A 20,656-nucleotide genomic window follows, 5' to 3' on the forward strand; every position below is an offset into this window, starting at 1 on the left:
AATTGCCCGATGGTTTGATCGCGTTTCATCCGGACCGTCATCAGCGCCTCTGTGTAATAATCGTAGGTGTGTCCGCGGGCGAGTCGATTCTTCAAGAGTTTCACTAACCCGGCCATGCTTTCGATCTTCTCGCCATAGATACAGTTTCGCGCGTCCCCGCGTAATCGCGATATTACTGCGCCGAGGTACTGCGGTTCCGCCGCGGCTGGCACGAACATGGACGCGTTTTGGATGTCTTGCAAAAAATCTCGTAACGGCATGTTCTTCCCGTCGAATTCAGGAATGTTCGCGAAATTATTTTGACTTGTCAAATTTTCCACCATAGTGGAGACACTGGCGACCAGGTCGGCCGTCATATCGGCGGCGTCTCTGGCCTGAGCGTGATTTGGCATGTTGATAAGTCCGGGGGTAGGGAAGGATATCGAAAGGATAAGCGATTCTATTAAGTATAGTTCGACTCCCTAGTTTGTAAAAAATAAGAAAAAATTCGAAAAATTTTTGATTTTAAATTTCACAAAAATTGAATCCTCGATTCCAATTCCCAAGGAAAGTCACCTCTGTATCCCACTTCTGACACCAGTTTAGTCTGTCACGTGCGGAGCGGTCTCGCACGCGACGACTTCACCCTCTCTGTTATTACCGAGGTTTATATTTAATTTTGGTGGATTCGGAGGCGAACGTCCTCTACAGGGCGTTCCGTGGGAAATGGTTTGGAGGATTTCAATTATGTGGTACCAATTTTGAATGGAAGCGAGTAGAAATATTTAATGTAAAACTAAAAGGCAGCAGGGTTATCGACAAGGAAGCTTACAGTATTTTCCTATACTACTCACGTTTTCTCTCACTTTCTCTCTCTCTCTCTCTTTCGGTTGCTGCTTCGGCCTCGAAGGTGCCGAAGTTCACTTCTCTCACTCGCTTACGTACTACACTACTCTATAGAGTTCGTGGCTCGAGGTTCAACACTTATTACTACTTCAAGGACTAACGCCGCGACGCGAGATGCTTTGGAACACCGCTTATAGAATTAGAGGGATTCCCACTCTAATCGTCGGTGAATCTAAGTCTGATACTCTTCACACAGCAGCTCTGAAGGAGCCCGGGTTCCGTAGATGTCGTTCTTAGCTGTCTCTAACGGGGACTGTCTTCGCTCGCTCGTCCGACACCCCTTGGAACGTCGGGTGGCGAGCGAATTTCTGCTGACTTTGCAATTTAAAACAAAGGCTCGCCTCGCAACGGTCATCCTCGAAGCGCGTGATTTCGCGCTCGCCTCATCCTGGTGTTGATTACACCCGGGATCCGGCGGGCGCGAAGACGCTGACGTTGCTGGCTGTCCAACTACGCCGTTGCGCTTGGCTATACCACGAACTGATTAAAATATTTTATGTACTAACTAAACCTATGCTTCCTTGTCTCTAAAAATAATAATAATAAATGATGAAATTGTTATGATCGGTAATATGTTACATTTTGGGTAAATGTGCGGCGCTCGTGACACCAGCACACAAAAAAATAAAAAATTCTCTGTACTTTTGACCGGACCCATCCATCTCTATGTATTTTGACCCGCTGAATCCGAATCCGAGGTCCGTTATACCCCTTTACCCTCAGATTTCGAGAAAACTTTGAAAAACCGAAAAAATAACGAAAATTGGCAGTTTTCGTGATATAAAAAATTCTGCGGAGCTGAACTAAGCATGATTTTCATATTTTTTAATCCGTTAAATACGAATACAAAGTTTACATAGACCATAAACTGTTTTAAATGCAAGAAAATTGCAAAAAATTCTTGAAAATCTCGAAAAATTGCAACTATTTTCAAAAAATTCAAAGTTGTATGATGAAAATCGATTTTTAAATTTATACAAAGTATATTTTACATATTACTTGATTTGTGAAGTATGAATTTAAAATTTATTTCGCTTGAAACCTCGAAAAAGTTGAAGTGACTCACAAAAAATCTGCAGAAATCACAAAAAGTGCGGTGAATCGCCTTTGTTTCAATCCGGTCTTTGCTGATATCGAACCGTTTTGTCTTAAAATGCTTTATGTACAGCGTTTTCTTTTCGCTTTCGGTTTTCATCGGGTACATCTCTCTTCTGCGTCCAGCAAAGTCAGTTATACAAGAGTAGCTTTCAAGCATTTTTGATTTCTTATTTGGATGCTTGTGTCTGTAACCAGGCATTTTTTATCTCTATAAGTGCGGTTATCCGAAATTTTTGTAATTTTACAGATTTTTTGCGATTTACTTAAATTTATTTGGGTTTGAGGCAAAATAATCTCCAAATTTCTGCTTCAAAAATTAAATCACATGTGAAATATATTTAATTTTTATAAAATAATTGATTTTTACCATAACAACGTTAGGTTTTCGAAATTTTGAGAGGTTTTTTGCTATGTACATAGGTCCCTACGGACGTCTGGGTCGAATACGTTAGAGATTTATATTTAGCGGATCATAATACATGAAAATCATCATTGATCTAGCTGCATACAATTTTTTTTCATCACAATAACTAGATTTTTTGGAGTATTTAAGAATTTTTTGCAATTTTCTTGCATTTAAAACAGTTTATGTTCTATGTAAACTTTGTATACGTATTCAACGGATTGAAAAACATGAAAATCATGCTTAGTTCAGCTCCGCAGAATTTTTTATGTCACGAAAACTGCCAATTTTCGTTATTTTCTCGGTTTTTCAAAGTTTTCTCAAAATCTGAGGGTATAGGGGTAAAACGGACCTCGGATTCGGATTCAGCGGGTCAAAATACATAGAGATGGATGGGTCCGATCAAAAGTACAGAGATTTTTTTTTTTTTTTGTGTGCCGGTGTAATCTTCATGAACTTCGTTAAAAACCAGATATTCATTTATTTTGTCGGAACAAGGGACAAAATCTTGAATCTGATAAGTCAATATCCTCGTAATAATGTTCTGACATTACTCTAAAACATGATTGTCCTTGAAGCTAATTGTGACGTTAAGGCGCATTTTGAGAAAGCTGATTTTCAACTTGTGTCACAGAATTTGATCAACGCTCTTGATTTCTATGCTTCCGATTAGATTTTCTTTGTTTCGAACCGCACTAACATGGAATACAGAAATCATTTTAATAATTCTGATATTACTTGAAGTTTTAATTTGAGGATTAGGTCCCCTTCATTTATTCAATCGAACATGATTCAAAATTTGCGAAATAAACTCTGATAATCATTGAAAAATGTTTAATAGTAGTAGCAATAATTCATTGATCGGAAAAAATACATTGGCTATCGACTATTTGTAAATTTTGTTGAACCATTTTCGAGAAAAAAGATTCACAGTTTGTTCAGTCAACACCCAAATTGCCCGGGCGAAGCGAAGTTCGGCTTACTCGCAGCAAGAAGGCAGCACTAAGCAGAGCATAGATCACCCGCCAATCGATAGCCAATCAATGAATTTTTAGTTCAAATTCATTGACGCTTGCGCATTTCGCTATTCTCTGACGTCATTCGCTATGAATTTTCTTATTGGCTCTTAGCTTTGGGACATGCTTAGTCTTCCTCCCGGGGAAGAAGACTCGATTTCTAACGGTTTTCCGCCATTATTGTACTTACGGCTACCTCTGGTTCACCTCGTGTTCTTTTCTTGTCGCTAATTCTTCTAATTACTTGGCTATTGATAACAATAATTAATGTGTGAGAATTCGCTTTAAAGCAATTATTAAACTAATTGTGAATTTGGGTGCATTCGCTACCACGTGTTGCTCTTGGCATTGTATATATCGGGTAATTCGCTAACTGTATATAGTGTGTCCAATAAATCACGTTATAATTTTTTTGCTAAATTTAGCGCGCGCAGTTTTTTATTGTGACGACCTGTACCAAACCAGATCCCGAGTCTCCTCTACTGTTACTCGCTAAAACACAGTTCTATTACCGATAGTGAGATATTTAAATTTCTTGAACGCTTGGTCGAATGTCTGATTTTCAAAAGTGATAAAATTCTATATTACCGTCTGAAATCACAAGAGAGTGAAAAAGTGACTTATCGTGAGTTGCTTGAAAGTGGCGATGATCTTTGTACATGTGATAAATTGAATAGGCAGATAACAGTGAATATCAGAGCTGTTATTATTTTGGCCGTATCACCTGTTGATAGAAAAAAATTTTCATTGTTATTTCTAACTTACGAAATAATAAAAGTGATCAAATAAGGTGTTCCTACTTACCTGCTGCGTTTCTTCCAGGCACCCAACATTTAAACAGATTTCTCATTTCAGTCGGATAAAGTTAATTTTCAAAGAGCATTAGTATCAACTCTCCGTGTCACTACCTCGACTGTTTGAGATTGTAACCTCGAAAATTCGTATGTACTACATCGCCGCCAGAAACAGAGTTTGACAGCTGAAACTTGGAGTAGCTAGCCTGCCCAAGCAGCCGATAAAACTCGCGCATGCGCATTGACTGTATAGTTTCTAGAGATTGTCCCGATATATAATAAACTGTGAAAGTACAGGTAAGACGACTTTCCGGTTGAGAAGCAATCTAATTCGCTAAAAACTGTCGATCTTGTAAGCCGTCCAGTGGTCCGATATTGCCTTCAATTTTATTTCGAACTCTTAATAATGCTGTACAGCAACGTCAACGTATAGAAAGTACCAAAATTTATAATTGAATGAAAATTGTATCAATACCTCCCAACGTTTTTAATGAGTCCGATGTATGATTATTTTCCAGCGTTTCATAAGTTAAGGTGCTTTCAAAGACGCGTGAAAACTCCGATGCGGCCCCCTTCCAGCTCGGTAATGCAGAGCAGAGTACCAAGGTACCTCCGCACACCGCTAGATGGCGCAGCGCGCATCTTCTAACCAGGTTCAATATTAGAAACCTGCAAAGAAGACGCCCGCTGCATTGTGAAAATTTGTGAATCTTTTACACCAATGCTCATCAGCATCGCAATGTATGCAATCGATTACATAAAATCATGATTCGAATACGGAAATTATTTACGTACATAAATGTACTTTAATTCTGCATTCAATGAACGTCAAGTTGACGAGAAACCAAACTTTGATTTCATTAGTAAAATATCAACTTTTTTGTAGAAGAAACGTTCCCCACACAACTGACGAAACTTTCATCTCTCACGCTTGGACAGAGCGGTGATTACTGGTGAAAAACTTATTTCACACTCTATTTCTTATGACAAGGCATAAAATCTATGAATCAATAGAGATTGAAAAGTAGTACGGATCATCCATAAAAGTGACGAAACTTTCGTCTCTCACTCTTAGACAGAGCGGTGATCAGTGGTGAAAAACTTATTTCACACTCTAATCTATTATTTACGACAAAGTATAAAATCTATGAATCAATAGAGATTGAAAAGCAGAACGGATCATCCATAAAAGTGACGAAACTTTCGTCTCTCGCTCTTGGAGAGAGCTGTGATTACTGGTGAAAAACTTATTTCACACTCTATTTCTTATGACAAGGCATAGAATCTATAAATCAATACTAAGATTGAAAAGTGGCGTGGATCTCCCACACAACTAACGAGTAACTTTCGTCTCTAGCTCTTGGGCAGAGCGGTGCTTACTGGTGGAAAGTGTCTTACTTCACCCTCTAATCTATTATCTACGACAAGGCATAAAATCAATGAGGCAGTACAGAAACTGAAATGTAGTATGGATTTCCCATAAACGTTAAAAGATGTTCAGCATATTACCGATTTCCACTGATTGATGTTTAATATTAAAGTACAACTCGAATTCCAGTGATGTCCAGTGATTAAGAACTAATTTTTCAAGTGAATAATCCCTCGCTATTGATGTTCGATCCAGCGTTTGGTTCCTTCATATTCAAAAAACTCGCTGCCCATGCACATGTCACACCAATTCTGCTTCAATCAATGCTTTCAGTGTCTAAAATATAGAAAGAAAGTGTTGTTATTCAGGATAGATGGAAAAATAGATTACGTAAAACACAAGCACTAAACATTTCATACATGCTTTCATTCAAAGTCATGTCTCGAAGAATATATTAAATCATAAATAGTGTTCAAGTGATTATCTGTGGACCTTATAGCTTGCATTGTGCAGCACAAAAATATCCAACCTCTCTGATGATAAGCGAATGAACAGAAACCAAAGCAGCATAAACTTGGGACTAGCTAGCACAGAATACAATAAAATCAACTTCTGGGGGTAACAAAGGTCAAAAAGGAAATACCAAGGCCAGTAAATGCTTGTACAACTTGTTTGTTGTACAGAATGGCGAACATATTTTGCATCACGTGCGACGCACCTGACAGATTGTTTTCGAATCGCGTTGTTCAATGAGAGCTCAGTTTCCTGCATATTCCAACCGTTGTCCTTCGCTTTTTGCCACAATCAGTTCATTTCTGTAGACGCCAGATTAACGCTTCGTTGGTGAACCCACATGAGAGAGGCAATAGTATACTTGCATCCACCTGTCAACCAAGATACTAAATTAAAGATACTTCACAGATATTTTACGTCAAAACGTATTGCTTTCTATATACATACCACCTCATACCGCATACTCGTGACATTTTGCAGATTTTATTGAATCGTGCCTTTTGTTTACCATCGATGTTACGTCGTACGATTTGTTACGTACTTTGTGCCCTGGACTAATGTTTGTTCAACAGTGCATGCTGAGCTCAGTTACGTACTTCTCGTACATACCTAATTATACATATATATATATATATATATATATATATATATATATATATATATATATATATATTGTAACCAATATTTTCTTATATAAAGTTGAGGGTAAAACGATAGAACGATAATTGGTTACCCTACGGCGCAGTCACTAACCTGAATAATTAGATAGAGAGAGAGATACTAAGGGAGAAAGATACGATTGTTGGGCGCCAGACGCACTTGCGTCAAAAATAGATAATTAGAAAAAAAGACAAAGGTAAAGGTAAAGGTAATAGATAAAGGTAAGGTCAGGTTCTACGACGGTTTTGCACAGTTCGCTCAGAGAGACAAGATAATGGTAGAGGGGCGGAGTCGAATCCAATAGATAAAATAAGAAACAGGTGAAGCAGGAATAATGTCAAATATATTAAGCAAGAAGCGATAAGTTTAATGACAAGCAAGCAGCTGAAGAGATTTAGATACAATTACGATAAATACGATAATTAACAATATTTACAGCCAGGGAAAGGTTAAGCGAGAGAGTTAACAAATAACGGATCGTTTTCCAAATAAGCGGGAAATATGCGCAAGCTCGCGATACTGAAGGTAATGATTGACACGGTTTTATGATAAATGGGCAGAACAGAAAAAGATATACTGTACTTAAATTAAGCGGTAAGCAAATAAATCATAAAATATGAGAAGCGATTATAACCACATGCGAAATACAACAATTGTAATGGTTATCACATTACCAGAATGATCAGAAATAGGCAGACAGGGAATTATGAACTACAAGGTAAATTCAAGCGACAGGTCAAATAGAAAATTATCGTAAAATATAGAGAATAACAGATAATACGTAGTCTCTAGTTTGCGGTAAGTGCGAGAGAAAGAGAGATAATATTCGATACGATAAAAGGCAATTCAAGATAAGACAAACGATATTCAAGATAATTAATATGCAACGTACGGGAAACCAAATAGACTACGGACAACTACGATCAGCGATATTAGCGAAGAAAATAGTGAAAAAGATGTTATGAGATACGGCACAATACTCCAATGTCAAATGAACGACGAGCGGGACCGCGCAGCGATGTAAGATCGCTCCCGCGGTACACTCACTAAGATACGATAATCAACGGTAATAGGTAAAGAGACAGATATAACTAATCAGAGAAAATATAATAAAATAGCAATGCTCAGTAGCTAAGATAAAAATTGATCCTCCAACGGAACGCGCTGCTAGACAGCGATATTAGACATTCAAATACTCCAGAAGAGAAAGATAATAAAATAAGCAATAGTCACTACAATGCGTAAGTAATAGTCAACCAGTCGCGAAGTTACTTGCAATAAGACAGAGAAAGGGACAAGATAAGAGATAAGAGAGAATAAGGTACGAGCCCAGGTGGCTCAAGTAGACCAACTGCAAGATAAAGAGAAAAGATACGAGCCCAATTGGCTCAAGCAGACCAACTGCAAGGTGAAGAGAGAAAGAGATAAAGGTAAAGGTACGATATATTGCAAGTAATCTCGTGGCTTCACAAAATAGGAAAGGAACCTCACTTACGTAAAAGAAGATATAACAGGTGCGAGAGGATGCGATAAGGTAGCGGTAATTAGCGATGACAAGGACACTAGTATGATTCACGAAAGCTGAATGTAAGATTAATCAACTGCAAAACTGATAGTAGAGTTACTAAAAGAGCGGTTACTAAAAGAACGGTCACTAAAAGCACGTCTGCTGTTATCAGTAACTGAACGTAGAGTGACGAGATGAGCGATGATCCTGATTTTCGTCGAGCTGCTGTCACGTGATTCTTCCTCAAATTTGCGGTATTTTAATTGGACCAGCAGGTCGCGTGGCCTGGTCCACGGATAGGCGGCGATAATCCCTCGCCGCTTGTTTTTCTTTTCCCTCGACGACAGGTATCGGGGTATCGGGACGTCGGAAGGTGGTTAGAGATGTTTTCCTTCAGCTATGCGGTATCGTTGGTGAGAGGGGGGGGGGGGGGGGGGGGGGGGGGTCGTACTGCTCATGTGTTGCGATATTGAGGTGTGCGGCAATACTACGTCACCGGTCCTTTGGACTTGCGATCGACTGTAACTCACTCCTTGCTTTACTGGTACTCCCCGTTGTAGCTATTTCGTCGGTGCTGCATCCCGGCCCTCGCTCATTGAAGCCCTCATGCCGGAACGATCTGGTGGTGATGGCCCTCAACCCGGATCCCCACACTAGATCCACCAGATCCACGTGGTCAGCATATCATTAGCCTATTCCACGCCGCAGTCCTTCGATAAGACGGTTCGTGAAGGGAAAACCGTCTTCTATTGGATAGTCAACGACTTAGTAGATGTTAGGGTCGGTTCAGCTCCAGGCTGATAAGTATCGTCGACGGGAAGCTTCGTTGTGTTTTTGACGCACAGCCCTGTACGCCGCCTAACGATGCATCTGAGCGGTAGAAGCATTCATTCGTGGTTCGGCTCCTGGCCGATAAGTCTCAAATAGTTGGAGGTGCTGTTTGTGCATCACGCACGACCCTGTTCGACAACTAGATAGGCATCCATCGGGAGTGGTTTCAGCGGTATTCGTTCGTCTGTAGTCGGTGGTGGTCGATGTTGAGCTGGTACGTGACCCCTGTCAGGCAGTGTCCTGGTATCTTGACGCGAAGGTCTCGCGGATGGTTCTCGTAGAGCATTACAGAATTAGAAAATAGCGTACAATTAGCTTAGTAAAGAGAATTCAACTTAAAGATAATTAGTCGTTCATTTTTGGAGTATCGGCCTCAGACGTGCTTTCGTTATTTTTAGCGATATCTGCACCTAGGGGAATGCGATAATTAAACAAAGTGACGGGGTACGAAATACCACGTCACAATATATATATATCCAGTGTGTATACACATGTACACAAGCCTAGTCATTGTCAGGCAGTTGAGTTCAGACTCGGTAACGAGCGGACGGAATAAACATCTCGCACCCATTCTCTAATCTCTCACTTACCCGCACAATACATTCACTTAATAGAAAAAATATCAAATCAATAATAACTGCAAATAATACCTAATAAGGCTTAAATAAATAAATAGAAGTTCAGTATTTTTTCATTATGCATAAGATGTTCGTGACAGTTGACCCGATTTTAGTAGTTTCAATTTTTACCACCAGATGGTCACACCGTACTTACTATTTACCAGTAGCGCTGTATGTGAAGTGCGAAAGGCCAGAGGAACGGAAGACGAGAGGGGACTTTGCGAGAAGACACAGGGACGGAAGGTCCACAATTCCTGGTATCTGTGACTCAATTGCATGTATAAAATTTGACTGAATTAATCACACACCAGTTTATGTGTTGCACAAAATTTAAACAACTCAAATAACACTACCTTTATAAAACATAAACATACAGTGCCACGCAGTTGACCTGAAAATCTATATATTGCTTCGATGCCGAAGCTAACGGATCGCAATGGATACACCTGGCTTGACGGATTTCAATTTTAAACGTGACTATCATCAATTAGCATCACCATCTTCAATGCACCGCCTACGAAGGCTATTGCCACACATTGTATCATGATGAGTCTTCAATGCTATCAATAAATTAGTCAGATCTAAATTCAAATAATTTCACTCAGAGTACTCACTAAATAAAAAACTCAATTTGGGGGTGAATTCGTACCCTCCATTTTTTTCTTATGGGACTTTAGCATGAAGTATGAATTAGAGGTACGAATTGACACTCAAGTTGAGGGTTTTTTCCATGAGGGTAAACTCAATATATAACTGAATTTGACAGTCGTTAATAGATATTGATTAGTAAGCACGATACTTCTTCAGTGATCAAAATATATCTGGTAATTTTTTTATTATAAAACGAATGTAGTATTTAAAAGCTGAGTATGAATGGTGTATAGATAAATGAGTATTCTTAGGTATATTTTTGTAAGCATTTGCAAAAAAAAGTCATGATAGAATTGTGTTAAGGGGCCATCAGTTCAAGTTAAATATACATTTCATGCAGTAACATATTTTCTAATGTTTTTATTCAACTATCAACCATTTATTAATCTGTTCTCTACCGCATTAATTTAGAATTTGTGTATGCTAATTTTTTTATCAATAGTTACCAACTATACACTACAATCAAGAATTTTTTTTCTCAAATATTATATGGTGTCCGATAAAAATTGAGACTAAGTTTAAGGCTTCCTTAATTAGTAGGCCAAGCTGAATATTGCAATATACATTCAAAGAGGTTACTATTTTTCTGTAGATTTTTGTTAGATGAATGAAGGGTAAATAAATGTGCAGCAACATATATAATGACAATGTTGATAGATAGAGGTAGAAAATATAGAATGATCGAAGGAGAGAAATAGTAGTGCTTAAAATACCAGATGTAAAAACTTGTTTGGGGTAAGTTGACGATTGTTGATGTCGGACGTGATGAAGTTTTGATGATGCTCTGCCGGTACCGGTATTGGTGGATTGGAGATCATCTCGCTCCCTCGAAACCAAGCGTCTTGGGCCTTATCATAGTGGTCTGAGCATCGGAAAAATAACAATCACGGATCAGAATGACTACTAATCAGTGACACTTTCAAAACTCGAGATTTCAAATAATTCATTTTTCATCATTTCATTTTCGCATATCTGAAATTTCGATATATCGGCTATTATAAATATCGATCCTTCCAAGTTTTGACCGCCACCCGAATTTTTGAGGGTCAGATGCCTTTGAAGTTGAGCAGGAAGCAGTATTAAATAATTTTTACGTTTACTGATATCAGAAAAATGAGAATCAGTTTCAGATATATTAGACTTGTAGTGTAGTTTGAGAAGCAGTATTTTCTTCTGACGGTACGTGTCACGAGCTACTTACGTCGAAATATCTGAATTCAGAGCTGCGGATCCGTTCTTGGTGTTTGTGTGATTCGGGACCGTTGATCATTGCAAGATAAGACTCGGTGGCGATGCGTTTAAAATAGAATAAAACTCTTTTTGGAGTATCGTCAACACTGTCAAAAATTTCAAATAATTCCGGTGTCAATTGTATATTGATATCACTGGACTTCTACAATTTAGCACGGAAGACACAATTTCAAAAATTTGCACCTAGTTAGAGACTAGGGACACAATGTATCGATGAGACTTCGGAATCACTAGTGTATCGAAAAGCATTGCGTACGTAGCTCACGGCTGAAGAATTATACCGTAGATTTTCCGGCAAGTAAAGATGACCACTAGCTACCAATATAACCAGGAAGTTGCACAGTAGAGTTTAATAAATTCATGGTATTATTAGAATATAAGTTTAATGTTTATTAATTGGTTTAAAAGAAGGAGAAGAAGCGGACAATTTAGAAGGCAGATGAGAAACAGTGTTGGGCACTGTAATTGTTACTATGAACACAAATGTTTGTCCGTTATGGAATTGAGAGACGCCGGATCGGAAGAGTTAGTGTAAGCATTGAGACGATTAGTATTCGGATGATGTATTATGGAAAATTAGATACAATAGAGGACGATAAAAGCATGATCAGTAAGTGTGTCGAATACACTGTGCACGAGTCTTCTCACTCTGATTAGCTAGAAGAACCATGAGCAAGAGCTCGGCTCCGTTCCGGGTTAAATAGGTGCCGCCGGGGACAGCTGAGAGCGCCACACAAGCCGGCGGCCAAGGTGGTCGGCGCCCGTGTGAGACGCTCTCGGCCTCCCAGTGCCACCTCGTGCCATATTCAATGTGACGATTACATACTAATTATAAATCACAAAAATCGATTTGTAATCAGGCAAAAAAACAATACTAATTACTTTCGTAATTTGTAATTAGGCGAAAAGCGATACTAATTACAATTTTAATTTGTAATCAGAAGAAAATATGAACTTCAGTTGTGATATGCAACTAAAAGAAGAAAAAAATACTGATTACAATTGTAATTAGTACCGTTGTTACGGGGTAGAAAGCGTAAAATCCGATGAGCGGTAATCGAAGCTTACTCCACGCCCAGCCAAGGTATTATTTAGCTATTATAGGGTCCGTTCACGTCGACTATGCACTCGCGTGCTACTACTCCCAATGCAGGAAGCAAATGGAGTAGAAAGGGATCGGTTTTAAGAGAAGGTAAACGATTTGAAGTATACGACTGTTTATTATTATTAAGTAGTTGTTGGTGTATGTGGTCAACGCAAAGGAGTCGGTTGAGGGAAAGGGTATGGTTCGGCTTTAGAGGGATATGTGTCTTGCTTGAGCGCTGGGTTGAATCTGGGGAGTTTAGCGGGATGCAGGAGGCAAGCTAGCCGCGAGTTAGAGAAGAATCTGCTGACTCGCCGACGATAAGGGCAGACTACACAGCGTAACGTAACTCAGAGTGTGGGAAAGGAATATGAAGTTTGGAGGACGTAACACCTTTCTTATTCCTATTTACAAGTAGAAAATGTGATTATAATCGGTTTTCCGCATTATAAAATTTTCCGAATCTAATTAGAATTGTTTTTTTCCAATTACTAATTCAGAATGGAATTAGTATTGTTTTTATTTCTAATATCATATCAAAAATGTAATTGGAACTGGTTTTTCTCATAATAACACTTTACGAATATAATAGACGTAAAAGCCTAGTCTCATTAACTCAAAATTTCACGGATAGCGGACATCGAACCCAAAGTTTTAAAAATTGGTGAACATCTTGATACTGGTATTACTGTTACGTCCCAGCCGATAATTATAGCTGTACCCTCTCTGTACCATAACCTACTGACGTGCAATTACCACAAGAGAGTACACATGCTCATACCATAGCCTTTAAGATCCATATCGTTCTATATTTAGTTACCATCTTGGAGAGCAATGGTCTTGCACCGACAATCATTCATGTAATGCTATGTAATATGTATCGTTTTCATTTCTTTACTGTATATCTTCAATTTCAACTCACACATAGACCATGTGGGTGTACAATCGAAATTCACGGAACTCAGGCTCACGAACTCTCACTGACCAAACGTAAGGAACGTGAAAAAAGACAAGACGAGCAGTTCACAAAGTATCATTCTTAAAATTCAAATATGCATTCTTGCAACTAACTATCTTGTCAGCACTGCACCGATTGGCCTCTTCAAGACCAATCGTCTTGAACTGACGTAGCCAAACACCAATCAGGAGTCTTTTCCAGATCACTCACTATTGAGGATCCTTTTCGAACCAGACAGATGCAAACTAGAATCACTTCAGACATCGAAAGAAACAGAACTAAATTAATTACAGAATCAATTTAGACTTCAGACCATTCAGAACACTTCGAAATCAAAAACATTATACATCATTCTGTCAGAGGGCACTCACATTCAGAACCTTCGAACTTTAGTACAACTAACCAAATGAATAACAACACTATAAAAAGACCATATCTCGAAAATCAACTTAAAGAACATCTTATTCTTGATAAATATGTATTTTAAATTAAAGTGTTGTGTAAGACAAATTATTTGCATCATGTATAGTGATAGCTGGCGCGACCCACAACAAAGTTCCAGATCGAGACAGGCTGCTCGAGAAATTCTACCGAAACCTAAACGCCACAACGTTTGTAAATCGACTTAAGACTGAAAATCACGCAGTGAAGAAAAGATGTCTCGCGATGTTCTTCCCAGAACGTAACATTACATCGAACCCACTAAAAGTCCTCATTCGCAACTGTGAAGTTAGCATCGTCATCTTCGAAAATAGTTACAAAGTTTAATTTTTCAAGAATATCTCGCTGAGTATTGAATCTTTGTCGCTTATAGTTATGTATAAAAATTAGGAATCCAAGATTTTCAACAAAAAAGTATTGAAAACATTTTTACGTAAGAGTAACGGCCTCGACAAGAACCGCTAACTTTTGCGCGCTACGCGGCACCCCGCTGCTTTGGATATACTGTTCCAACTGTGATGCGCACGCTTCAAAACTCGATATTACCGCAAGAAAAACTTGTATACAATTATAAAAACATGCATTTTCAAGACAAGTAAATCAACTTTCATATTGTTTCCGTTTCATGGCTGTAACTTTGTTTTCCACATTTGACACATATGTGAAGGCTTTCTCTACACCTGTGGTCTTAACACGATGAAAGTTTTTGAGCGATCATCCCTATCTGATAAAGTCAGAATTACAACACTCATGTATATATCTCAGCTATCTGTTTACTGATTCCATTGAATAAGAGCATCAATGCTTTTTGAATCCTCATTCCTAATAGAATGTGGTAATATTCTTGCCGTCCAGACCGTCTAGAATGTCTTTAATCTTCACAGTAAAGAGACTATGTTAGCTCATCGATGCATTCTTTTTTTCTATTTTAATATACATGCTGCTTTATCAGAACGCCAGGTTCTGTTCGATAATTGAAAATATTATTTATATTCGTATTATAGTCGATATTATCGAGTACATAATGCTAGGTATGATCTCGTAAGGAAAGTACGGCAAAGTTTTTGAGTCAACAATATACATTCCGTAAACAGTATAAGGTGAAAAGATTAAGTCCTCAGAATTTTGCAAGTCATAAATAACACTTCTTAATCTTAAACGTACAGTGGACGTTGGATATATGGCCCTGCTGTGGGGCCCGACGAAAGGAAAATTCTCTGAAATGGGTAGTTGCTAATCGCCCCCACTGCTGGCGTCGAAAGCGAGAGCTGTGCGCGGTGGGGGGTGACAGTACAGCACAGTGGGAGATGGGTGCGCTGCGGTGGGGGATGCCGCCTTGTGCATGCGATGTGGAAGGGCACTCGCTTGTATGGTCTTATAGCGACAGGATATTCATCTAGCGCCCACTGTATCTAGTTATAACTTGTAATTCAATACTGGTCTTTAGTCACGTATTTCTTGATTGCAGGTGTAAAAAGCCGACTCTATCACTTCGTGGACTTAGGAGTGGAAACGATATGGGTAAACACAATCTACCCTTCACCTCTCTCCAATTCAGGGTATGACGTGACGGATTACAAAAACATTGATTCTACTTATGGTGATCTCGACGATTTCTATGAACTTATAACTGCAGCTCACGACCTTGGTGAGTTTTTCCTTTGACGCGTACCTCCTTTATTGTGTATCTTTGGATTTTGTACGTTCACTTTATCGAAAAAATAATATTCGATCGGAATGATACTATGATTTTAGGGCTGAAAGTGATTCTGGACTTTATTCCAAACCATTCAAGCATCAACCACACCTGGTTTAATGCCTCGATTTATCGTACTCATCCCTACACAGACTACTATATCTGGGATAATGGAACTACTAATGCCAGTGGATACAATATTCCCCCTAACAATTGGGTAGGCTCAAGTATAATGAAAAAATGGTTAAAACATGTAAACCAGCGATAAATATTTTCTCTCATCGCACTATTTATGGTATAAACTATTCATCGTTAAATAAAGCACAAACTACAATGAATTGCCCGTTGCACATAGGAAAGTACACTATCTGACGACGGAGAAGGCTCTGCTTGGTCCTGGAACGAAATTCGTCAACAGTGGTACCTGCATCAATTCACCGCAAATGAAGCTGATTTCAACTTAAGAAATGATGCTGTAATTGAAGAACTCCTGGTAATATAATTTAATGAATATAAACTTCATTTTATAGGCCTTAGGTATTGCACGTGCTCCATAAATGAAAACCTGATCGACAGGACACTTTTATTCAGTCATTTCGCATGTCACTGCATGTAGCTACGAAGAAAACATTGACGATCCTGCAATCCAGCAAAACGATACTCTGTTCACACGGCTGTCCTAGATAATCATTTTACAGCCATGAAAATAATACAAGCATAAAGCGAGATGAATTGAGACTGGTGAAGTAAATAGGGGAGAGGTTCCTTTCTGTTCCATACTGATAACAATGATAGTTATAGCAAACTCGCCATACCCTTTCGGACATGTCCCCATAAGTAATTAACTTGTGTGGATCAAGGGAAGGTTGGGTCAGTTATTTAGTCACCACTATTCTGTGTTTACAGCCGTCTAAAGACGTTTAAGGGGAGATATAAACCTAGATGGTCGAAAAAATCAATTCTTTTTTTTTTGCATTTTCTTGAAGTTTGAGGTCTCTAGAATATCTGGTGAAAACGATAAGTTGATAGTTTGATAAATCAGCTAGTTACAGTTGAGAAAGTGAAACGGGTTTTGCGGCGCCGCGCGCCGAGCCGACAGGCAGGTAGCGGCAAGTAACCCTTAATTCGAAGACCCTTCGTGTCTAGACCTGTTTTATGATTCTATTGTGTAAAAACACAATAATTGAGCATGCTTGGCTCCAGGTACATCGGAAATACCATGCGACTGTTAGTCATTACCAGAAATAGATACGTTTCGTCAGTAGCTTGCCGTTCGTGCAACTGTGCGGTACAGTGAATTTTTGTTAGCGAATAAATATTCAGAGAAAAATGAATATAAAAAATAAAGGTTCACGAGAAGCTCATCGATCCGGATCTTTTCGCAAAAATCGAAGTGAACGGAAAATACCACCCAAAAATCGATATTGTGCCAAAAAACTTTCCGACGAAAATATTAGTTCCAGTGCCAAAAAATTGAAGACTGATCGTGAGACATCCGCACCAGAAGATCCAAACACCGGATATCGAATTTTTAATTTTCGGACTGTGTTTTCTGCCTTATCGGAATGTGTAAAATGCAAAAAGTGTGATAGCGATGTTGGATTCTCTATAGAAAGCACTCGAGGACTCGGTTTTAAAATTGTAGTCTCGTGTTCATCGTTCAAACCGACTTTCATTCCTTCGTGCCCGTATATCAACACAGCTTACGAAATAAATACAGGGTTTTTTTTTATTATGCGTTTATTGGGGATTGGTTTGCGTGGAGCTATAAAATTTTGTAGACTCATGGATTCACCGCCTCCGCTTCAACAAACGGCGTATAATATGATAATTGATAACATTCATTCTGCTGCTTCAAGTATTGTTCAATTGATGTTAAAACAAGCTGTAAAACAAGAACAACAGGAAATAACACGAGAAAATTCGAGTGCTGATGTAACAAAACTAACCGTTTCGGGAGATGGTACGTGGCGAAAACGTGGTTTCACCTCATTATATGGAGTTGCGGTTTTCCTTGGTCAGTTTACAGGAAAAGTCGTTGATATTCTTGTAAAATCTTTTTATTGTGCTGAATGTAACTATTGGAATAAACACAAAAATACCGAGCAATACGAGGAATGGAAATATAATCACGATGAAAATTGTCAGGCCAATCATGAAGGATCGTCAGGCAAAATGGAAGTAGACGCCATGAAAGTATTATTTTCCAGATCTGTCGAAAAGCATGGAGTTATGTACACTAATTACGTAGGGGATGGCGACTCTATGACGTACACGGGAATATTAAACGCAAAACTGTATGGTGATGAGATTGAAATTGTAAAAAAAGAATGCGTGGGACACGTTCAAAAGCGAATGGGAACCCGTCTTCGCGGATGCAAGAAAAACAATCCTGGAATCGGCGGCAAAAACAAATTGACGGCAAAGCTTACAGATAAACTGAGCATTTACTATGGTTCAGCTATTCGCAGAAACTGTAACTCGAAGGATGACATGAAAAAAGCAATATGGGCAACATTCTACTATTACGGCTCAACAGACAGCAAGCCTCAACATCATTTCTGTCCCGAAGGCCACGAATCGTGGTGCAAGTGGCAACAAGCGAAAGTCAAAAAAGAACTGAAAATTTTCCGTCACGATTATTCTTCATTGCCAAAAATGGTGTTAGATGTCATCAAACCAATATACGACGACCTCAGCAAAGCCAAATTGTTAGAACGCTGTGTTGGCGGATACACCCAAAACAGCAATGAGAGCCTTAACCAACTCATTTGGAAGATAGCTCCCAAAACGATGAACAGCCGGGCCAAAATCGTTAACATTGCTGCATTTTTTGCAACATGCACGTTCAACAATGGTGTCACCTCATTATTGGAAGTTATGAACGTGTTAGGAATATCGGTTGGATCAGGAGCGCACTTGTACGCTGTGCGAAGAGACGAAACTCACATAGCGAAAGCCGAGCCGCAAGCGCAAGAACAAACAAAAGAAGGTCGAATACGGCGCCGACAACAAAATTCAGAAGCTATGAACATTCCGTCGACCGTAGAAGACCTACACTATGGGCTTGGTATTGATGATTCCATGTAAGTTGGCAAATTTCATGATATATTCATTCTCAAATTTTCAAACGCGTTTTTCTCAAAACCACGTTTTTCAAATCGGTACCTAAAATTTCTCGAAAACCAATGAACCGACTGCCTTGAAGTTTTTTGTGGTTATTCTATACACCATTATCTAGTACTTGTGATGGAATTTTTTTTTCGTCACTTAGTATTTGTTTTATAGGCTAAATAATAACTAATTTTTGGCCAAAAAATCATTATTCATGTTCAAACGCCCGCCGTTTTATCATAAATCGATATTTTTAAAATCGGCTTTGACAAGTACTAGATTATATGTAGTATCTGATTTGATAATCTTTTTGGTTTTTTTGTTTTCAGATGATTTTTGAAGAAGCGCCAGTGGGTACCATATACGCAGATTTTGTTACGACGCTCGCAGGATCGTACAATATCCTTGTATATTTTTGATATTTTTAAATAAAGAAAATTAAACATATTTTTGAATGTATATACTAGGGTGGTATTTTTTTTAACTTTTTTTTTTTTTTTTTACCCATCTTCGAAAAAGTTAGTTTTGAGCCTCAAACAAAGCCTCGTGAAACTGGAGCACGGTGACTTTATTCTAAAAGATGACGCATCCGGTTTGAATTTTTCCCATTTAATTAACACAGGATGAGGGCTATGCAAACACTCTAACCGGGATATCTCGGAAACTATGCAAGTGACGGAGACTTTTTCTTTTTCATTTTGTAGGTAATAACATTTTCTATAAAAAAGGTCGATATTACTATACAGCTAATATATACAGGGTGTCCCTAAATTGCCTCCCACGGACTAGCCAGCATGATACCTCGTTAAAATCCAACCGAGAATTTCTTTTCCGGAAGCTCGTCCGACGCATAGTTTTTGAATTATAAACGATAGCGCTAGGCCAATCAGAGTGCATCATTTCATCTCGATTTGCCGCCACGGAAATTGCTGTTTTGTTCGGCTGGGTGAATTATTATTATTCGTTTACGAATTAAATATCGGCACCTCCCCTCACTCCCTGTTGTACCCCTTCTCGGGCGCTGACCTCGGTATTGTTGCCGCGGCCACGCTGCCGGCCGCACATTCATGGGCGCACACTTGTGTGAGTAAACAGAAGCGCATCCTCAAGCATAAGGGGTACAGCAGCGAGAGAGGGGAGGTGCCGATATTTAATTCGTAAACGAATAATAATAATTTACCCAGTCGAACAAAACAGCAATTTCCGTGGCGGCAAATCTAGATGAAATGGTGCACTCTGATTGGCCTAGCGCTATCGCTTATAATTCAAAAACTATGCGTCGGACGAGCTTCAGAAAAAGAAATTCTCGGTTGGATTTTAACGAGGTATCATGCTGGCTAGTCCGTGGGAGGCAATTTAGGGACACCCTGTATACAGCTAATATATATCGTTCGTATCGTTTCGTTTCGTATGTATATATATATATGTATAAGGTATACATATATATATATACATACGAAACGAAACGATACGAACGATATATATTAGCTTACATATATATATATATATATATATATATATATATATACATATATTGTAACGAATTTTTTTTGTTACTGTCGTGGCCCCACGTTGGGCGCCAATTTGTAACCAATTTTTGTTATTGAGGGTAAAACGATAGAAGCGAGATAATTAGTTACCCTACGGCGCAGATTTTAAAAATATCGATTTATGATAAAACGGCGGGCGTTTGAACATGAATAATGATTTTTTGGCCAAAAATTAGTTATTATTTAGCCTATAAAACAAATACTAAGTGACGAAA

General features: G+C 38.7%; 1 protein-coding gene across 1 annotated transcript in view; it reads left to right on the plus strand.

Annotated features, from left to right (window-relative positions):
- Nucleotides 1–20,656, plus strand: part of LOC124216758 (maltase 1) — a 152,708-nt gene that overhangs the window by 65,505 nt on the left and 66,547 nt on the right. Inside the window, exons 2-4 of the mRNA XM_046621670.2 lie at nucleotides 15,550–15,729; nucleotides 15,837–15,994; nucleotides 16,133–16,270. Of these exons, the coding sequence (XP_046477626.1) occupies nucleotides 15,550–15,729; nucleotides 15,837–15,994; nucleotides 16,133–16,270 (476 nt within the window). The remainder of the gene's footprint in view (nucleotides 1–15,549; nucleotides 15,730–15,836; nucleotides 15,995–16,132; nucleotides 16,271–20,656) is intronic.

Source organism: Neodiprion pinetum, chromosome 4, assembly GCF_021155775.2.
Source record: "Neodiprion pinetum isolate iyNeoPine1 chromosome 4, iyNeoPine1.2, whole genome shotgun sequence".
NCBI lineage: Eukaryota > Metazoa > Arthropoda > Insecta > Hymenoptera > Diprionidae > Neodiprion > Neodiprion pinetum.